Source organism: Ips typographus, linkage group LG4 (genome assembly GCF_016097725.1).
Source record: "Ips typographus isolate SLU linkage group LG4, UJ_Ityp_2.0, whole genome shotgun sequence".
Taxonomy (NCBI): domain Eukaryota; kingdom Metazoa; phylum Arthropoda; class Insecta; order Coleoptera; family Curculionidae; genus Ips; species Ips typographus.
Window position 1 is genome coordinate 9,993,283 of NC_138425.1, and position 20,380 is coordinate 10,013,662.

At 32.2% G+C, this 20,380-nt stretch overlaps 2 protein-coding genes across 3 annotated transcripts in view; one reads left to right on the top strand and one right to left on the bottom strand.

Moving 5' to 3' along the window:
• LOC145727779 (uncharacterized) overlaps window positions 1-20,380 on the bottom strand; it is an 82,244-nt gene that overhangs the window by 26,482 nt on the left and 35,382 nt on the right. The window contains exons 3-4 of the mRNA XM_081977601.1: window positions 14,266-14,377; window positions 10,238-10,447 (exon numbers count right to left, since the gene is read on the bottom strand). Of these exons, the coding sequence (XP_081833727.1) occupies window positions 10,238-10,447; window positions 14,266-14,377 (322 nt within the window). The remainder of the gene's footprint in view (window positions 1-10,237; window positions 10,448-14,265; window positions 14,378-20,380) is intronic.
• LOC145728441 (uncharacterized) lies at window positions 5,612-8,934 on the top strand. 2 transcript variants are annotated; one of them, XM_081978684.1, is made up of 8 exons: window positions 5,612-6,127; window positions 6,179-6,390; window positions 6,454-7,017; window positions 7,135-7,386; window positions 7,861-7,996; window positions 8,054-8,206; window positions 8,403-8,629; window positions 8,681-8,934. In XM_081978684.1, exons 1-8 carry the CDS (start codon window positions 5,747-5,749, stop codon window positions 8,859-8,861), a joined length of 2,106 nt encoding a protein of 701 aa, XP_081834810.1. In that variant the 5' UTR covers window positions 5,612-5,746; the 3' UTR covers window positions 8,862-8,934. The 2 variants fall into 2 exon arrangements, with proteins under 2 accessions (XP_081834810.1, XP_081834811.1); XM_081978685.1 differs by having other exon boundaries at window positions 8,403-8,623.

A 20,380-nucleotide genomic window follows, 5' to 3' on the forward strand; every position in this document is an offset into this window, starting at 1 on the left:
TTAAATTAATGATTTAGTTAACAAATTATAACAATAACCAATACAATTCTAGAATCGATTTGAACCTTTTTGTGTAAATATTAATGCATCTAGTCAAAACAACTCCTTAGAATAGTAGAACTTCTATACGTAGTGTAAATTATTCAGGACTGAACCGTAGATAGCAACTTTGAAACTAGGACATTGACGGTGCTTAATAAATCATGAAGCATTTGCTGCACCCAAGTTGGTAGTCCAGTGGTGCAACTGTTAAAATGTTAGTTTAGGAACTGCCATATGTTAAAATTACACGTTAAGACGTAAAAAAAATTCAAAAATTTAATCCACCGTATTTTAAAATGCATTGTCTCCGTTTCGTAAAGAATGGAGTTGAACCAGTTCTGAAACTGTGGAAGCGTTGCAAATTTAAAAGGGTGCCGGAGAGCTATTTGTGGCACGCGAAAAGTATTCATATAGTCATGTCCCAGTTTCTAGCCACTAAAGAAAGTCGACTGACTCGAGCTTGAGAACTGAAGGATATATAGAGCATCTGGCTTTGAGTTTAAGTGGGACTTACACCACTGGATTTCACATTGTTACAATTTTCTTGTCGTAAAATACATGACAAACCCATAAATAAATAGTTTTGTTAGATAAAACAACGCGACTTTAATTTGTCAGGACTATGTGCTTACGTATATTACCTAAACTGGTTTGTTGTCTGTTCTCAAAAAGTAAAGGTAATTTATGGTGGTGCCAACTGAAACTTTCCTGTTTAAAGGAAGCCATAAATTAGGAGCAGCTTTTCCAGAAGAATTTTACATTTTAAACCAATCTCTGCTCAAGAACTTGAATTGCTTTTGCAAAACAAACAACAATGAATTTAAGGGTTAATTCCACATTACACTAGCACCAATACAGGAAACAACGTTTTAGAAACCGATTTTTTCTGCTTTCGGGTTTTCCATCAGTAATGGTGGCCAGAAGGGCTTCGTGAGAAATTAATAGACCGTAAATAAGGGATCCAATCCCTTCTAAGTTCAGGTATTAGCCATGTGGCCTATTAGCGAAAGTGATTGGCAAAGCAAAATCATCATTATTTAGTAGCTGTTCCACGAAGTTCTGCAATGAAATGTCAATTGTCTGGTAATTTTAAGTTACAAAACAAACTACCGTAAAACGAGGTAATTTTCATTATTCCATTAGAACAAAAATTGGAAAAGTTTCAAGGAAATAAGAAACGCATTAACGTCAGGCTAAAACGACCGGTCGTTTTTTTTGTTAATATCCGGTCAATAGGTTCTGTCAGCAAATGGTTTCTATTGATTTGATGACATGGAAGATTCAAAACTATGATATATTAGTGGTGGTTAATGGTTATTTAGCGAAAGTTTAGGTACTCGCAAAATCCCCAAAAAGTACAGTGCTTTGCATACATGAAGTGCATTAGTATCCTTAATTAAGTTGGTAGAGTCACAATTAGGAAAAGCACAGTCATTTAAACATTGAATTTATCTTTATTAGTGTGTTCGTTAACAAAAATTAGTGGCTATTTGGTATTCTAGAACTTCTCTAATAAACGTTCAACCAAAAGCGTTTATGCAGAATTACAAGGCTCATTATCGTGGTGCTAAGGTTATTACAGACTATCTGAAAACTGTAGCATGAAAGTTTATGGTTTTTATATTATTTCACACGTCCTTCTTGTAATTCATGTGTTTATGTAATATAAGTAAAATTAATAACGAGCAAGTGTAGAAGAACCTTTCCACTAACGACTCTTTCATTAAAGAGTTATTCGTAAACAAAAAAATTATACTTTAAAACAAAATAATTTCAATTAAATTCATTTGTTTCGTTCGAATTGATTTAATTAATAAAGGAACTGCGTTGTAGAAATTTAGATATGAATTTAATGATGCTCCAGTTTACAACTAGCTGCACACATTTTACAAAATCCCTTACCGTTTAATTTGAAATAAATTTAGAGCTATTCAGTACTTGTCCTAAATATAACCAATATTTAATTTCATCGAATAAAACACGGAAATGCTTTTAGCGGTTCGCTTTTGGAACTTCATGGCAGCATGATGTTTATGGACATATAAATTTTGCAGATAAAAGAAAAAAGCTGTATTGCGTATTAACGGTAAAACTTGACGTATAATTTTGGAAAATCGGGTAACAATATGCTTTAAAATTGAAATCCTCCACGCAAGCTGACTGATGGGCTTAATTCCTGTGCAATTGATATCGAAAGTAATTCTTTATGCAAATCTATACGATTCATTATACAAGAAAGTATGATAGTAATTTTTTTACACTAATGCTGAAATATGACTTAACTGATGACACTTTAAAATTTAAAGAATTTTTTTGAAAAATTACAAATGTTTACTACTTTTTGAATGTGAATATCTAGGTAACATGAAGAGCTAGAGCGGCCAGTTTTCGCTCATTTTGTAGTATTTTTTATCCTCTTTCCAATGGCGAATTCAAATAAAAAAGTTACAATCATTCAAAAATTGAAAAAATACCATTTTTGCAAAAAGTGCAATTTTGGGCAATATTTAATTTTGCTCCAGGAAGGTTCCAATGCACAGCAAAGGACATATTTATACCAAAGGACTTTAAATTACTTTGCTCCTACTATTGAAAACTAATGTAATTGCATTATTCCAGCTTATTTATTATGTACTAACTAAACCATAAACAAATTTTATGATCAATAACGCTAATTCAATTTCAACTCCTCTGATATTTGAAATACCCAATATAGTTTTCCTGTATTTCCCAAACCACATAGGAATATCGCTTACAAGGGATTTAACATTTGTCTGCTTTATTTCAAACCATCGCTGGATTATTTTTACTTCAGCATGCATTACTAATTGAACCGGATATGTACGGTTGCATTAAAGCACTTTATTAGACTCATGATTATGAAAGCTTTGGTTTTTTACACTAATTAGTGTTGAGAGAATTATTTTGTTTTTGTTGAAAATTTAGTGCAGGCACTTTTTAAAGATCACAATACTAGAACAGATATACAATCGATTTCTTACCTTAAATTAGGTGAGATAACTGAGACGAAAAAACATCACATGTTTATTTTGCATTTATTTTATATGTCCAAAAAATTCTCGGTTTTTTTCACATTTGTTACCACATTTTAGGAAATTTCTAGGGATGAAATTTGGGAGAATGAAATTTTCGCGCCCGTTGACTATACGATTATCCGGGACGCAGTTTCCATGGAAAGCGAACGCGAACCAGTCTTATCGCCGAATAAAATCGTTTCGCTTTTCGTATGGCTTTCCATGCTTTTCACCTGACGGCGGCGCCATCTCGCTCTAAAGTTTAGTGGAAAATCGCCACGCAGAGCGTTCTTACATTAATCAGTTTTTAATTTCGCATACTTAGCATATTTTCGGAATGGTAGTGGTTAAGTAGCGATAAAAGTGCAAATTTAATTCAGTTATGGAAAGGTGAAATGTTAATTTGAACGTCCCCAATGGAGAGCTATTTTTCCAAGATTCATTTCTAGGGACATGTTTAGAAATCCATTATCCAAATACTCCAATGTTTGCGGGCGGTTTTAAAGCAATACACTTTGTATTCCCACCGGGGTGTACTAAACTTAAAATCTATTAACTTTATGAAAATTCAAGAGCACCGCTTCAAATACAAATTACTTTTTAATTCGTTCTCTTAGTTCTTTCGGAGTTTGTCCCAGTGGCAAAAAGCAATATAATTGTAAATTTTGTTCGCATTACATTACTTTCAACACTGATTTTTGCATCCAAACTGTCTTTTGGTAAGAACTGACCTGTATTTAAATTTTACGTTAAATGTAATGTAGATGACACTGCGTAGGTTTTTGATGCAGAATCATCTGAAACATACATAACTAAGTTCCAAAACAAGTATTTTTTATATTTTGATAATACTACATTTATTAAACCAGTGTAAACAGTGTATTGTTAGCATTTATTGTGTTTCCGCTCCTTTTGATTGAAGTAAAATACATTCGATGCATAAATTGTATTACTGTTTGGCAAATTAATGAATTTGCATTGTTGATTATTATTGTGCATTACAACAGAAATTAAAGCAAATTCCACAACCATTGTGTTTTAGGCAGTATATCCATATATGGATTTATAGACAATTGGAAAAATGCAATTTTTGTCATTTTTTTTATTAAGTATCCTTGCACTAAAGTAACCATATGCAGAAGCAAAAATAAAGCATTTCCAATTTTCTCATTTTCGAAAACGTGAAGATCTAGAGAGACGAGTTTAGGCTCATTTTGTAGTATTTTCCATACTACAAAATACACAGTCTTTCGATTATAGAAAAAATGCAGTTTTAGTTTATTAAAAGAATTACCAATACTCTTGACAGTATCTTCATATCAATGTCATAATTGAATCTGATAATATTCATACTTTGTTTGATTTAGTAAAATCATGCAAATCGTTCTCATTTTACGTTAAATCTCCTTTCGCCCGGTTATAAGATTATGCGAGTCTTTCGTGATGTTAATTTTGGTTACCTCGCTCGTTTTCCTTTGAACATTTAAACCGGCATTCAAAGGGTTTTAATAAAATTACCCGAAATATTAACATAATTTTAAAATTTACTGCTTTTACGGCGGGGATTTAGTACGAAAAATATTGAATTAATCCGATGTTTGCAACAGCTGTCTCTGAGGGTTCTTTTTGAGCGAGTTGTTTGTTATCACTTGAAAATTGAATTTTACGTTCTCTCAGCATGAGCTTATTAGCTTAGCGGTGAGAATTGTTACATTAAATTATGTTGCATTAAAGTTGCAAATTTAATTAAAAGTTAACTGAAAATACACTCCATTTGAATTAAATGTGTTATAAACTGTCCTCTAAAATGAGGTCAAATGTTCCGAAAACTGTTTGAATTAAAATTTATAGCAAATATTAGAAGTGTCCATAAAGGGATTTCAGACAGGCTTAGGTATATTTTAGCAAAACTAAGTTATTTTTACTCTTAGAGAACTCTAGTTTTTGTATAATAGAGAATAACAGAAAATAAGCTAAATACCTGTTTTACACCAAAGAATTGTTAATAACAGAGTTCTCTTATTTTTCTAATAATTACTTGGTATGTCAATATTTAACAGGACCCAAAAACAGAATTCTGTTTGTTACAAAATAGATATCGATTTTCTTCTAACTCACAGTGAATTCAAACTCAGATGGCGCCACTTTTACAGTTGGTCCTAGACTGAACTTCTAAATTTGAACATCAAAGGAAATTAGTTGCTTTATTTGAAAAATACATTTTACTAAAATTTACTTGGACAAATTTAGTTTAAAATTCAATAACAAACGGTGTGTCATTTATTTTTAAATTATGAAAACATTTTGAAAATCTTAACCACTAAAAAAAAGCTGTAAAAATGCTAAATTTTTTACAATTACTTGCATCTAACTGTTGGTTAAAAAAGTAAATCACAGTGAGTAGTTTGTGACTGGTCAAAAAACGCAGCTTTTAGTTTGCTGCTATTTCTTGACCAATCACAAACTACAAACAGTGCTGTCATTTACGCAAATGGCTACTGTGGTTTGTTTCATATTGTAACTGTCACAAAACATGTCACAAAAATCTAACCAAAAACACAAAAAGTCTTTCAATCTGATTTCAAAGTACAAAACCAAAATTCTAGTACAACCCCTCATGTTTCCATTGTCATGGTATAAAACTGTGTAACTCTCTCTACAATACATAAATGAGTGACACCAGCCTCAAATCATGTGGACCTATAAATTGCCAGCTGACCAGAGCAAAACAATACATGAAATCAGGAACCCCAGCATCGTATTGTAAACTATTGAATTGTAATGAAAATGTCTCTAGAGAAAACAGTTCTAAGTCTCCTCTAGAGCTTAAAGAACTGATAGAGTATTGTCAACCGTCAAATTGCGCCACATTTTGGGATTCTTTTTCCGATAATCTAACCACTACACCCAAAAAAAGCTTAAAAGAGGATGTGAATAAACGTTATCTAGACGAGCAAAATACACTCTTCAACCATCCTAGATGTGTCAACTATGGATGTTCAAAACAGGAATCTACTAAGTTTGAAGAACCAGGTGAAAAAAATGTTCAGGTTTGTTCAGTTGTTTGGCGAAAGTTTGAGTATTTATGCAAAGGTTTTTAGATAAAACTGTGTGGACCACCAAACTGTTGCACAATATCAAATCTGGATCAGTTTAAATCAGCTCCAAAAAACAGAAATGCTGTATATTATTGCGTTTCGCCTTCTGTGTATGCTGATTTGAGTAAATACGAGCTCTCTGTCCCTAAGGAAAAAGTGAATTCCGGTAAAAACGATATAACTTGTCCACATTTCAAGTGTTGTCAGCTTCAGTCGTAAGTTCAACCTACTTGTGTTAACAGATGTAGTAATCCCCAGTCATATTTCCGGATTTATAGGAAGAATAACGTGGAGTCTGCAGAAAGTCCTGTAAAAAAGTCTGATTCAGATTCATTTGGAAAAAAGATAGCGGTAGCTATTACAAAAAGTTTATACAAACTAACCTCCAATCAAGAAGAAAACGATCAAAATAGAATTCCGTCTAGCATATTTCTGAAAGAACTTTCAAAATATTCGCGCAAAAGCGTAAGCTACTCTAAGAATGACAGTGTTGTTACACAGCTCCAATCACAATCATCCTTAAAACTTTTAAACCTACCAACGAAAGAACCGCCAAGACCACAAACTGTTGTTAACAAGATTTCCACTACTATTAATATGAATTTGGGTGATGTAAATCAGAAAAATAGTATTCAAAATACAGAAAATATTATTGACACCACGGATGTAACAAGAAATGTACAACTTGAATTTTCAAAAAATTATCAGACAAATGCTATGCACACTGATTGTACTAAAAACTCGGATTGTCAGAGGTGTCTTCCGACAAATAACTACGAAAATCCCAATAGAGGCAAATGTTGTCCTACCAATTGTAAAAAGAAACAAACTGTTATTGAAAAGTATGTCCTTTAGTATTTAAAATAGGCAAAGTATATCCGTACAGGCTGGTGGTGGAAACCAGAAAATAATCATAAAAATTAGTTTCTGGTTTGAAATAAGTAAACCATTTTTTTTAGAGCTCTAAACAAACCATGTCAGCCAAACACATGCGAAAAACTACTCGGTATAGTAGGTTCAAAAAAATGGAAAAGTTGTTGTGACAGCAAGACTTGCCCTATAAATGATCCCACAAGCAGTACTTACAATTTTCTGCTGAGGATGAGAATGTGTTGCAAAACTAGACAATGTCAGCTTGCTGCCAAAATTTGCGATATCTATGAACCTTTAGTGGAAGTTCATGCTGATTTAAGTGACATAGGAGATCCACAGTAAGACATTTTTAAACAACTTAAGAATAAAGCCTGATTTATAGATTGACACAAATCAACACAAAATTGTGGTTCATTTGCCATATTTATTACTTGATAGCTTGGTGAATCTTAGGAGTCTTTATACAGAAGAGCTTTTACAAAACAGATTTTCTGTGAAAAACTAAAATTACATTTACTTTTTTTAGTTACATTCATTGACACTTGAACCACTTTAATTCTTCTTCTTCTAATAGTAAGATAATGATAAAGTATTGTAACATGCAAAAAGATTCTTGGAAATTTTTTGGTGCACCTGACAAATTAAAGAGCTTGTTAAGTTTTTTAAAATCATTAAGTGACTACAAGCTTATAACTTAAAATTCCAACTTTTATTGCAGCAATTAACAATTTAAACAAACTGAGCATAAAACTTACTCTACACGAATTAATAAACATTGTTAAAAGCAATAACTAATAATAGTATTCGTTCAGATATCATTATTTAGCGCAAGATTCGTCTACAATGGTGTCTTACAATGATTTTGACCAAGTAATTGAAATTCCATACAAAACAAGCGAAACTAGGTTATCTGCTGAACATTTATTGAAATACTCAAAAGAGAATGAGGTAAAACACAGAAAAAATATTCGAACAACTGTTAAATGTAAATTATTTTAATTTAAGAGCGCAACAAATGTAAATGTGAAAAATACTATTGTCGAAAAGGAATCCTATAGTGTTTTGTCGCATAAAGACGATGATAGTCAAAAATCCAGAAGGGTTAGTACAGTTAGTTGGGGTGTACCTAACTATGAAGAATCACATAGTCAAGAACAGGTAAGTCGTTTAAATAAGACGTTTTGTGACAAAAAATGTCTTGTAGAGTCTGAAGTTGTAGCTTTTCCTGCCTTCACTTGACTAATGTATTGATTTTCAACGAATTGTAGAGTTCTATTTTCAGTTGTACCCATTTTCCATAGATAGCGCTAGAATACTGAAAACTTGTTTTATATGGTGTTTATATTTTTTTTAGCTTATATCCCAAGCCACTGCGGAAGCAGACAAGTTTCGTCAAACCTTAGACGTTTTACAGCGTGGCTCGATATTTGGAGATGTCGTTAGACATACGACTTTGTCTAGTTTGCCTTCCCACGATAACGAAATTGACATGCCAGTTAAAAAAAGTTTTGATAAGTGCAAGTCACAATTGAGTTCTACTATTCAAAATAACGATAGCAAAACTAAGCACAGATGGTATAGGTATCAATTTGTTCCTAGTTTTTTTTATCAAAACTGTTATTTGATTTTTAGTTGTTCGGCTTTACGGAAAAAGTTTAAGAGAAAGAAAAACAAAATTCCTGAAGAACAACCCGAATCTACTTGGAAATCATCAGTTACAGAGTACCAAGAAAAAAGGAAAACCATTAACATCAGCCTTGAACCGATCCAGGGAAGGAACCAAGAAATCAATCATGTACTTCATGAAATATAAAACTCATAAATTCAGTTAACAAATATATTTATTTAGGTTAAATATACAATCATTATAGCTATTACATCAACAATAGTTACTTATTGACTTAAACTTTTACTGTAATAGCCGGTTCTCAAAAGAAATAGTTATTCACATTGGAAGGCTTTTGATTCGTAGGACTAGTGAGAATCAGCCTTCGAGTGATTAATTTTATGTACAAATAGGCCAATTAGATTGTCTTCAAAATTATAACAGAACAACTAATTTAATCTATAAAATTGAGTGACTAACTTCATAATTTATTAGCAAAAAGTATGGTTTTTTACACAGATAAAAAACTAAAAAAAATATTAATTAGTTTGAACAAAAAATTACAAAGTTGGGTTAACAGCTGAGCAATTAATTACGTATATTATTCACCGTGTATAAAAAACAAACAGAATATAAAGTAGGAATTAAAATATACATTACAATTCTACAGTATTGAGCAATTATATACAATGGAGATCTGCAGCTTATTCAAGAGATGGAAAAATATAATAAAAGGAAGACCTTAAAGCAAGAGTATCTACATTTTCGTACAATTTATTCGTAAATAACAAATATTCAACCACATAAAATCGATATCACAGAAATTAGTAAGCCAACAGGGACAGATGCAGCGGCTGTCATTTTTAAATATTTTAATGACTTTCGATAATTACAAACAATACTGAGTCTTTTAAATATTGCTTTTGGTATCCAGAAACAGTTTATAGCGTTAGAACAAACAGAGTAATTAGAAATACAATACAAATATTGGATTAGTTCAAGTACAGTGAAAGTTTTAGTTAAAACACCTGACCTATTTATTTATCAAATACGTATATTTTTTCTGGAGTATTGGGAAAGCTACTCTACAGTTTGAAACGAATAGGTCACTTGTTTTTGATTGGCGACCATTCTAGTGGGGCCCTGAAACCTGATAAATTGCAACTTCACTCACTTAACCAAATTTACATTGAACTCTCAGAAAAATCGAGTAAATTCCAATTTACAGAGAGTGTCATTTAACAGCAAATATTTGAATTAAACTAGATTGATCTGGTGAGAGCCACAAGAACTGTATTAGGGAGTTTTCTGAGAGTTTGTAAATATCAACAAACAACTAAAAAGTAGTGTAACAGTATTAAGACTACCAGTTTTCTGCTTTTAAAGCATACAAGTTTTGTGAGAACTACGAAAACTTCTTTGAGGGTTTCCTTAATCTTTCATACAGTTTTAACAGCTTTACTACTATACCAATCCTGTTCTCAGTCGTCCTGAAAAAAATTATGGAATTCTTAAAAAAGTAAATAGAATAGCGGAAATATCACAGCCGTTCATCCCTTATACTGGGGCTGTAGTCCTGCGGCTAGAGGAATCGGGGGGGCGTTTTCCAGCGCCCGAAGCAGCAGGGCAAGGCGCATAATAATGTGTCTTTAAAGGCTTCGCGAAAGTCCCGATTGAAATAGGCGTAGATGAGGGGGTTTAGAGCGGAATTAAAATAACCCACCCAGAACAGCATTCCTATTAACCAGACTGGTGTAGGACAGGAGGCGCCGCACAGAGACGATATCACATACCTGGAAAATAACCAGAAATTACTTGGACAAAAAAACTATTATGAAAATTATTGGTTTAATTTAGAAGTTCTGAATTTTTGGTCTAAGTACTGGAGAGGCTCTATAATAATAATAAAATGTGTTCTTCTTTATCTTCCCGAAATCTGCTTTATTCTCTCGCATTTAATATTCATTTTCTGAGTATTCCATATTTTGTTCAATCAAGCTTGTATTTTCATATAAAAACATGTATTTTTCTTCGAATTACGATTCTATTGATCATAAGAACCTGTAGGGTGGAACATTGTTTTCTTATTTGTTGAAGTTGGCTTTGTAGTTCTTAAAAAGCTTTTGAAACTTTTGACTAAATCATCGATACAGCGCAATACCAAACTCTTTTTACAGTTACATTTCAATAAAATATCGACCTCTCTGGTCTATATTTTTTTGCAAATTGCGCGGCGGTGCACAATTTAATCTCAGCAGACAGAGATCCTGCCATTCGCAGGTTTGCAGCACAAAAGGGCGAAGTTACAGTCAAAAGCAGAGTTTGTATTAGGATTTAAATTAGTTTCGGAAATCCGTTTGCTCAATCCTTTAATAGGCCTTATGTGTCTCGTGTGGGCTTTACGAATAAAACGCCTTATCCAAAGTGGTATAAAGTACCCTTTGTAGCTTACTCAATCGGTGCATAGTTGATGAGTTTAAATTGCAACGTAACTTACCCGTTGAATGCTAAAGACCAAGAAAAGTTTGACTAAAGCGACACTTTTTAATTAATTCTCTAAAGTTGCAGAAATTTAGTTACGATTGAGGAGTTGAAACTTTGATAACAATTTGCAAATAGTTAGAAACTAATAAATTTAATTATAAATGCAGAAGTTTAAAATCAACGACACTCCCTAAGCAAATCCATGAGAAAAAAATTTTGTCTCAAATTAACTGCCCCAGGTTTTAGTTTGGCACACGTGCCTATTAATAATTCAGAACCAACCCCAACCAACCAAACGTACTGATTTTCACATATTATGAACTTAATTTAGAGACCTAAACTGACAATTTTAATTAAGTCTCCCTTTTTGCGTTAATTAAGTAAATTCATAAAGCAAAAATAATAATTCAAACCGTTCTGAATTTTACATACCTTTTAAATAATAGTTGCTCACCACAGTTAGATGACCCGAGAGTTTGCGTTAGAATAAAATTATGTAAATCTGAGCTTTGTCTGGAATTCATTGCAAAGCTAAATTGGAAAACTTGAAGAAAACATTTCGAAAATTGGGAAACTTAAAGGTCGAAATGTAAATATACCAATCAGTACCTCCCTTTTACACTTTTTGTAATTGTCTGAAAGTTACATTTTGAAATCCCAGCTTTCTGCTAGACATAACAGACGAGTGGCTTGAAAATGTCGGAAATATGGTCATACAAATTGTTAGTTGGAAATTATTCTAGTTTTTTTACCATATCCTAAAGAAACTGGAGATGGAGGAAACTTACGAATAACAAAAATGTCAAAATATAACTCACATTACCCTAACTTGATTTGACTTTACATTTTGTCGTTAATTTGTAGTGGTTTGATAAACTAATATTACAACATACTCAAAGGGTAATCTCCTTTTGATGTGGTCCAAAGTCCGTTTCCAACTTTATTCAGTGATCGATGAGAAGCTAAACCGAATTGGCAATTTGATAACTAATCAAACTTCGTGCTTAGCATTCAAATTGTAAGTATTCCGCTAATACGATGTTGATGCATATTGGTGATCAACTATTCTGCTGGATCATAGAAAATCAATACTGTTTTATCAGAATAGGCATTGTAGGATAGATAAAATAAAGTTGCCAGAAAAAGGCCAGTTATTGTTAGACGGAGATTAGTACGGCTATAAATCATTATGCAATCTATAAATTCAGAGATTTGCTGCTGAATAGTATGATTTGTGGGTTTGTATTGGCAGGTATTTCTGGTAAAATTTATTTATGCGTTATGAAAGAGCAGAGTTTACAAAGCTAAATTTAACTTTTAACTAATTACTAAATGAAGTTATAATGTTTGTGGTATACACACTCATAAAGCTTCTCCTGCATATTTACAATTTTAATATAATGCAAAAGAACTGTTTCTAAATCTCTTCATCCATTATTTAATATTTTAACAACATTGAAATACATTTAGCATTTTATAATTACAACTAAAACCATAAAAAACCAAATAGACCAAGCTGAACGAAGAGTGAGTAAATAAAACATATAACGTTGCTTCCATTAGCTACTAAACACAGACAGTACATTATAGTTTTTTTAGAGAAAATTGCTCCATTATTTTATGGATTACTGAAAGGTTCTTTTTTCGTAAAGTTTAAGAAAACTAATAGTACATTTGGTTGAGAATAGTTAGCTTTTTTATTGTAAACTATTTAATGTTATTTCTATTATCTATTTCTCTATTTAATGTATATCTACTTTTTGCTAAAAAACTTTCACACTTAAATTACGAAGCAAAACAAAGTTTCTATACATTAAGGCAAAGCCTCACATTCAATAAAATGTTGAATAAAAACATACACAGTCCATTCTATTGCTTCTAAACCCTGGCAGTATGTAATAGTCTTTTGGAGAAATTCTTCTCATTTTTCACAGGGTTTTTCCTTAATCCGCGTACCATTTACCCCCGTCAAGCTTTCGCTACGGTTTAGTAAAATTTCAATAAGAGTAATTCATTTCTGGTTCGGTTTTTCTAACAATGGTTTCCATCCCTCCGATAAAGAAATAGAAGAGCACTGTCGAGGATGGGATTAGGTTGTTAAATTTTTTAAAGCCTTTTTAACTAGATGAAACTAATTACAAGTTTTGACAGTTAAACGGTTCGATTAAACCAAACAAAAGCTATAAAATTCTTTTAAAACCATCAAATACACGTACCTTTTATACGGTCAATGGTTTAACTTAAATTGATTCGGGATTGTGCAATAGTTGGGCATTTTCCAAGTTCAATGCAATTTAGGCATGAATAACACATCTTCTAAGAATTGTTGTTGGGCACAGGAGCACTTTGTTTTAGTAAATTAAATGGTTTTGAGTTGGGTTAATGTTTTGGTTTGTAATGAAAATGTCAAAAAGTATTAATTATGTGCCTGACCTAAATTTAGCTCCAACAGCAATGCGACCAGATGATGTTTAGAAGGTATTTCATAATTAATATTTACCGGGATTGTGTATCAACCCTTTTCGTCTCTTGTGTCTGAAACGTGGAATTTATACTCCTGAGACCAAAATTAGGAAAATTTGTAAACCAATTTGAGGTTAGCGTTTCTGGAATTGTATAAATGATTCTACTAGAATTAATTTTCTACAGTCAAGTGTTTAATACATTAAAAATCAATAATATTCCACTATAAAATATTTCCTGAACCATCAACTGAACATTTCCTTTGTGCGGTCAATCGTTCAACTTAAATTGAATCCTCTTTGGGGTGCAATAGTTTGGTATTTCCCAACTCCAATGCACACTCGAATTTATGCATAACACGTCTCACGGTTTTGAAATAAGGATAAATCCTTAATAAATTCGCAATTTCACTGGTGATTGCTTTAGATAGTAAAGTGCTCTTATTCATACACATTGTTATGTTACATCGCTGTTTAAATATTAGTTAAACTGCTAACTAAGGTTTGTGACATTGTAAGACAAACTGGAAACTTTTCAGAATGGTTATTAATTATTATTTATTTGTTAGGTAGTAATGTTTGTTGGGAAGATACATATTTTTTAATTGAATAATCCTCTTAGCCCACTTGTTGATGTAAATTAAATCTGCTAAAAAAATACTCACCATAGGAAAAATGGTAACCAACAGAGCATAAAAACTCCCATTATTATTCCCAATGTTCTGGCTGCTTTGTGTTCGGCTCTCCAACTTTTCGATTGTTGACGGATTGTTGTGCCTGCAACAGAAAATCCTATTAACTACAATGAATCACACCAGTACCTCATTAAATTAATAAACTTTAGTGAAAATATTCCTGCTACAAAGGTCTTCAAATCTTAATTTTTAAGAAGTGTTAAATCCGTATTCAGAACGCAGTTAAAAACTCTTAACAACTCCCATTAATGTGGAAGGCAAATTTAAATTTTTAAATCATCCGGAATTATCACCGCGAACTTTTAAAATTCAAAAAGTTGTTTGAAATTTAAGCGTTAAATAAAGCACCGGCATGATATTAGCATTATAAATTACACTGTAATCTAAATGTATGCTGAGTTTTTTGAGTAGAAGTTATTTATGATGCAGTCGCGTTTGTGTAAAATCGGGTAATAAATTCAACATTACCATGTAAAATCATTACATATGAAATGATGGGAATCAAATCAGCTGATTTATTAGTTTTGCATTTAATTATTATTATTATTAATTCTATGCTGCTATATTTCCCTTACTTCATAACTTAAGAGTATACGACTGCCACGATTTTGTATTTTAGTTTTTTAATTAACATTTTTTGATGCTGCCACACTGTAATTTCATATTATCTTAACTGCTGAAACCACCAATAATAATTTATATGAATTAATGGATTTAAATGTAAAAAGCTACAAATACAAAGCTCTATAGTTTAATAAAAACCATTACCAACAAATATTTATTGCTACAGTGGTTTACACAACCATTATAGTAAAAAACGAGAGTTTATGAGGTGGACAATAGAGCATTATCAACTGAAAGGGTTTTGCCGTTCGTTTTTGGAGGATTTCCTGGATTTGCTATTAAACCCATATATGCACAATCGAATGCATTATTCAGGACTGTTTGAGCAGCCGCGAACTTTGTTTTGTATTTGAGTTTTATCGAAAAATAGAGAATACGTTTGCGTTTTATGTACAAGTGTAATCTGGTTCTAAAGCCGCGAATAGAAAAGAAAAAGCTTTTTTGTATTGCTGTATGTGTAATTTATGTATAAGTTGGATACTGTATGCTGACATAAACTAACATGTTGAACTGATTTGTTTAGAGTTATTATTTATTGAGATTTTTGACGTATTTTTATAAAACTGCTCAAAATAGTTATGTAGCTTGCGCTTTTCTATTAGAGCAATTGGCTCTTTCATCTACACCTTGAAGATGGTTTTTAATTTACCAAAACGTCTGCCAAAAGTTTAGTGATGGGTAAATCACCAAAAAAATAAATATTTGACTTAATAACAGTAAAACTTAATGAGGATTCCAAAAATATAATATAATAATTTTCAGTAGATTTTACAGTCAGTTTTGTCTCTGACTGTCCTTTCAAACTGTGTTTCCGTTAGTTCAAACTTTGACACCGTCATTCTTCCTGACTGTACCAACTGTTATAGTATATTTGCAGGAAATTTAATGATAATTCCATAAATGTGCTTAAAACAATCATTTTCCCATTCCAAGTGGGTTTTACAGACGATTTTGTCTTTGACTGTTCTTTTAAACTGTGTTTATGGCAGTTCAAACTTTGACACCGCTTTTCTCCCTGACTGTACCAATTTTTTTAGTGTTTTATATTTTACTACATAGGAAATTTAATGAGAATTTCAAAAATGTGCTTAAAACAGTCATTTTCTCACTCCAAGTGGTTTTACTTTGTCCCTGACTGTCCTCTCAAACTGGGTTTCTGGCAGTTCAAACTTTGACTCGGCTTTTCTCCCTGACTGTACCAAATTTTGTAGTGTTTTTTTATGTTATTTGATAGGAAATTTAATGAACATTCCAAAAATGCGCTTCAAACAGTAATTTTCTTACTACAAGTGGGTTTTACAGGCAATTTTGTCTCTGACTGTCCTTTCAAACTGTGTTTCTGTCAGTTCAAACTTTGACACCGCTTTTCTCCTTGAGTGTACCAAATTTTTGTAGAGTTTTTTTTTGTTATTGGATAGAAAATTTAATGAGGATTCCAAAAATGTGCTTAAAACAGTAATTTTCTCATTCCAAGTAGATTAGACAGGCAAGTTTGACAGGCAGACATGTCAAACTGTGCTTAAAACTTGAGAAAAGTAAAGTTTTCTTGTAGTATTCAATACGAAACGTGTTTCTGAGATTTATGACAGTGGTGACGTAACTGACTAGCTGAATTATCCCCCTAAAAACCACGTGATATCTGTCACTAATGCAAAAACTGTCAAAATTTGGGTAGAGTCTGCAAGAATTACAGTTTTTTCAAACAAGAGGTGTTTCTGAGAATTATGACAGTTGGACAATTGTCAGTTTGTAGATATAAATTACAAATTGTTTAAATATTACAATTATTAAAATGAAATTAATGACAGCCATTACAGAAAAATGATTTCACACCCATAAATTTACTCGTAAAATTAGTAACTTTTTCTGTCACACTGAATTTTACTTTACCTTACGAAAGTATGTAAATAACCACAATTGTAAACTAATAATGAATTTTTTTTTCTAATAATGTTAAAGATTTTCTTCCTGTAACAGCTTTTTTACAAATGTTACAAAAATAGTAGTAGTTTTTTTAGAATAATTGCTAATTACAGTCTTTATTGTGTCGACAAACAAAGCTGAAAACGAATTACCATTTAAGCGTTTGTTGAATCTAATCAGAGAACGTCTAGTGATTAAAGTTTTAATTAAAACTAAGCACCTGTGCTTAAGAAGATTTTTTGAGAAAAATCGGCTGATAGTTTCAGACGGGCAATTATAATTTGCCTGCAAAGCCGTAATTAAAATTTCTTTTCTCAGTAAAAATTTATTAGAAAAGTTTTCTCACTCAAGTACAGCGTTTTTAAGAACAAACTTTTATAATTTCCGTTTAATAAAGGTTGTGTAGAAGCATGATGTGAGCAAATATTGTAATTTGACTTAAAAAGTTCCTATTTCAAGAATAATTCTGGAAATAATTTCTGGTGGGTTTCTGGTATAATTTAATGCCGTCGCATCCTGAAGTAATCTTTTGGCACCCTTTCAACTTACATTATGACACAAGGATATCCGACTAACATTACTTACCGCAAAATGTTCTGGCTTAACAAATCCATTTGGACTACACCCTTGTATGCGGGTTTACTCACATCATTTATCAGATTTGCCTGATTAATTGTTCGTTCTGTGTAACCGGGTTGAGTCCTATTTATAAAAGGTTATAGCCTGCGACCACGCGATTCTTTCAATTTAGCATTGAAATGATAACATTGAAAATTCACGCAACTAAACGTAAAAGTTCAATAATTAAACATTAGAGAAAACTGCACCAAAGTTTAATGCAATTTAGATTTGCAATCGTTTTTAGAGCTAGTTTAAATGAAGTTTAATTATTCCTTTCCCATCGAGAAATATGCTCGTCTTCGTTGAATTCAGTACACGTTCGAGTGGGAATTCATTAATTTTCTTAGAGGAAAGTGGAGAGCGAAAATTAGATAATATTCAACAAAAAACTCGCCCTTTCAGTTTATTACCAAGCTGTTATTTTATTACAGACATTTTGATAAAACGCTTAGATTGTAATTTTGTTACTATTTGGACTGTAATTATAATTATAATTATAAACACTATATTTGCCGTAACACCCTTGGGACATTCACATCTATATTTTACGTGAAATCACCTGAAATTCAAGTTTCACCTGAAACCAAAATAATTTCGTTTCGTATCGTGACAGAAAACACGTACATCCACGTGAAGATAAGGTTCGTCATATACACGTAATTTAACTCAAAGCTTTTCTTCGAAATCCAAGAAATTCGATTTGCATACGTAGTAGGTAGGTTTGACGCTGGTGAAATAGGTTTTCTGTTGCTGATTGAAAAAATTTCAAATATTGTTTTCCGTATTTATTGCCGAGCCACGTTTCACTACCATTATTTATATTAACGGATATTGTGTTAATTTATTAACGTCACAGAGGACATTGCTGTTTCCAAACGATGGTTTTTAGCGCACTATTTATTGAAAAGTGGAATATAAATTATTAGCACGCAGGCAGATAACAGCAGCAAGAATCGTTCTGTTTATTTGAATGGTTTCGGCTGTTGTTGAAGCAAACTGATTTTAATCTGCCCACGGGTGCTTTTTTGTATTGGCAAACGCTATGCGATTCTAACATGAGCTTTCAATAAAGTTTTCCACCCCGAAGGAGCCTCAGTCTTATTTACAAACGCGAAAAAATCTTTTGTAGTAGAAATGATGAATTCATTCAATTCACGCCAGGCTCAAAATAAATTTGTGCGAGCAAAGTGAGAAGTTTCAATAAGCTTTGTATTTTGGTTTTGTAAAATTTCCTAGATTTTAGTAACACAAAGCTCAGTTTGACACTATTGTTGTTTTGGGTTGCACTAGTACTAATTAAAATGGACACCTGCAGCTTGATATTATAATTTGCATGGCTTTAACGGGATAACCGAGTTATGCTTTGTTCATTTAGGATATTGATTAACCAAGGTGAAATTTTCAACTTAAGATATATTACACTGCATTTTACACTTCCCAAAACAGTCAATTTTAAGATCGAGTTATTCCTTCTTCCTCAATCAGTATTCTCCTCGTGCCTCGCCGTGCATTATTCAGTTACTTTCCTCGGCCTTTTCGAACAGAAAAACGTCACTGAAGAACATCAATAAGTTTTATTGGAGGTTTCCAGACCGCCTTTGCATCCCTTTAGGGATTTATATGTATTTTAATGACGCTTGCTTGTTATTCTTAAAAGAGAAGCGTTTTTTTAGCGCCCCCATAACCCATATAAATGAAAAAAAAATTGAGCTTTTAGGTCATTTATTTTTTGTTTATATAGATAAAACTGAAAGACGATCGATTTTGTAACTATCACCAGAAGAAGTCTTTTTTAATAGATGTAATTAGAGAACTTCCATTAAGGGTAGACCAAGTTTAAAAGGGCTGCCAGACGATTAATCTTGCTTTTTTTACAGACTTTAGAAGGACGTCCTGATTACGTGATCAAAACACATCTATTTTTCATTTGAGAGCCTTTACAACGCTCCAACGAGGTTATATTCAATTCTATCGATATTTCGACAGTGCCAAAGCTGGGTAAATATTCCCTTAGGACTAAGGGTTATATGAGTTTCTATTATCATTATCTCATAAACATGGTATTGCAAGACTTTGGCATAATTCCAGCATGGCTCTCATCAATAATAATTACAATAGGGGATAACATATGATTAATTACTTGTCACTAAATGTAAACAAATCATTCTTTGAGAGCTATTTCTCTCACGTCGACCGGGATTTACCTTTAATAATGGTTAATTTTGGTTATTGTTTAGTATTAGAAACTTTTTGCTATAAGTTGAAATAGTTATACAGGGTCGATAACGAATCAGAGACGAAGAGAACGAATTAAATTTTTTGACAAAATTATGTTATGTCAATTATTTATTTTGCTTCAGAAAGGTTCCAATGCACAGCAAAGAGCATATTTATACCAAAGGACCTGAAATTAGGTAAAATAACCCCAACAAAAACACTTTAATTTTTTTTTGTAATAATCTTCACCACAAACTATCAAAACCTCTAAAGTATTTATATAGTCCACTGTTATGAGAATTAAAAATCCAGTATAAATTTCCCACCTAACTTGCTTTGATACTAGTCTAGCCACAAAACCAAATAAACAGAATGTATGCAAATCTCCGCTCTGATGAACCCGCATTTTAAACCGCAATTCATCCAACCCGAGTATATATTTAGCTTTACTTAATATAGATAGAGAAATACATATATCACAATTTATGCGAGTGTAAAATATTCAGTAGTTAATTCCGAAAACCCCTACGGCCATATTCGTGAGCAGATCCGGGATTTACACTCGGAGATACAGACACAAATTTAATGTAGTGTATCTTCTGGCTTGCCAAAATTTCCTTTTTCCCGCAGAGTTTTCGCTTGTTCCAGTGCGGAATGCAGGCTTTTGTGTCCTGCAAACAGGATTATCGTATCGTCCTAA

What these genes read in the sequence shown, in the direction of transcription:
- LOC145728441 (XM_081978684.1), top strand. Translation starts at nt 5,747, where the DNA reads ATGAGTGACACCAGCCTCAAATCATGTGGACCTATAAATTGCCAGCTG. An exon ending in AAGTGTTGTCAGCTTCAGTC is followed by an intron (nt 6,391 to 6,453) that starts GTAAGTTCAACC and finishes CCGGATTTATAG; the next exon opens with GAAGAATAACGTGGAGTCTG. An exon ending in AATCACATAGTCAAGAACAG is followed by an intron (nt 8,207 to 8,402) that starts GTAAGTCGTTTA and finishes TATTTTTTTTAG; the next exon opens with CTTATATCCCAAGCCACTGC.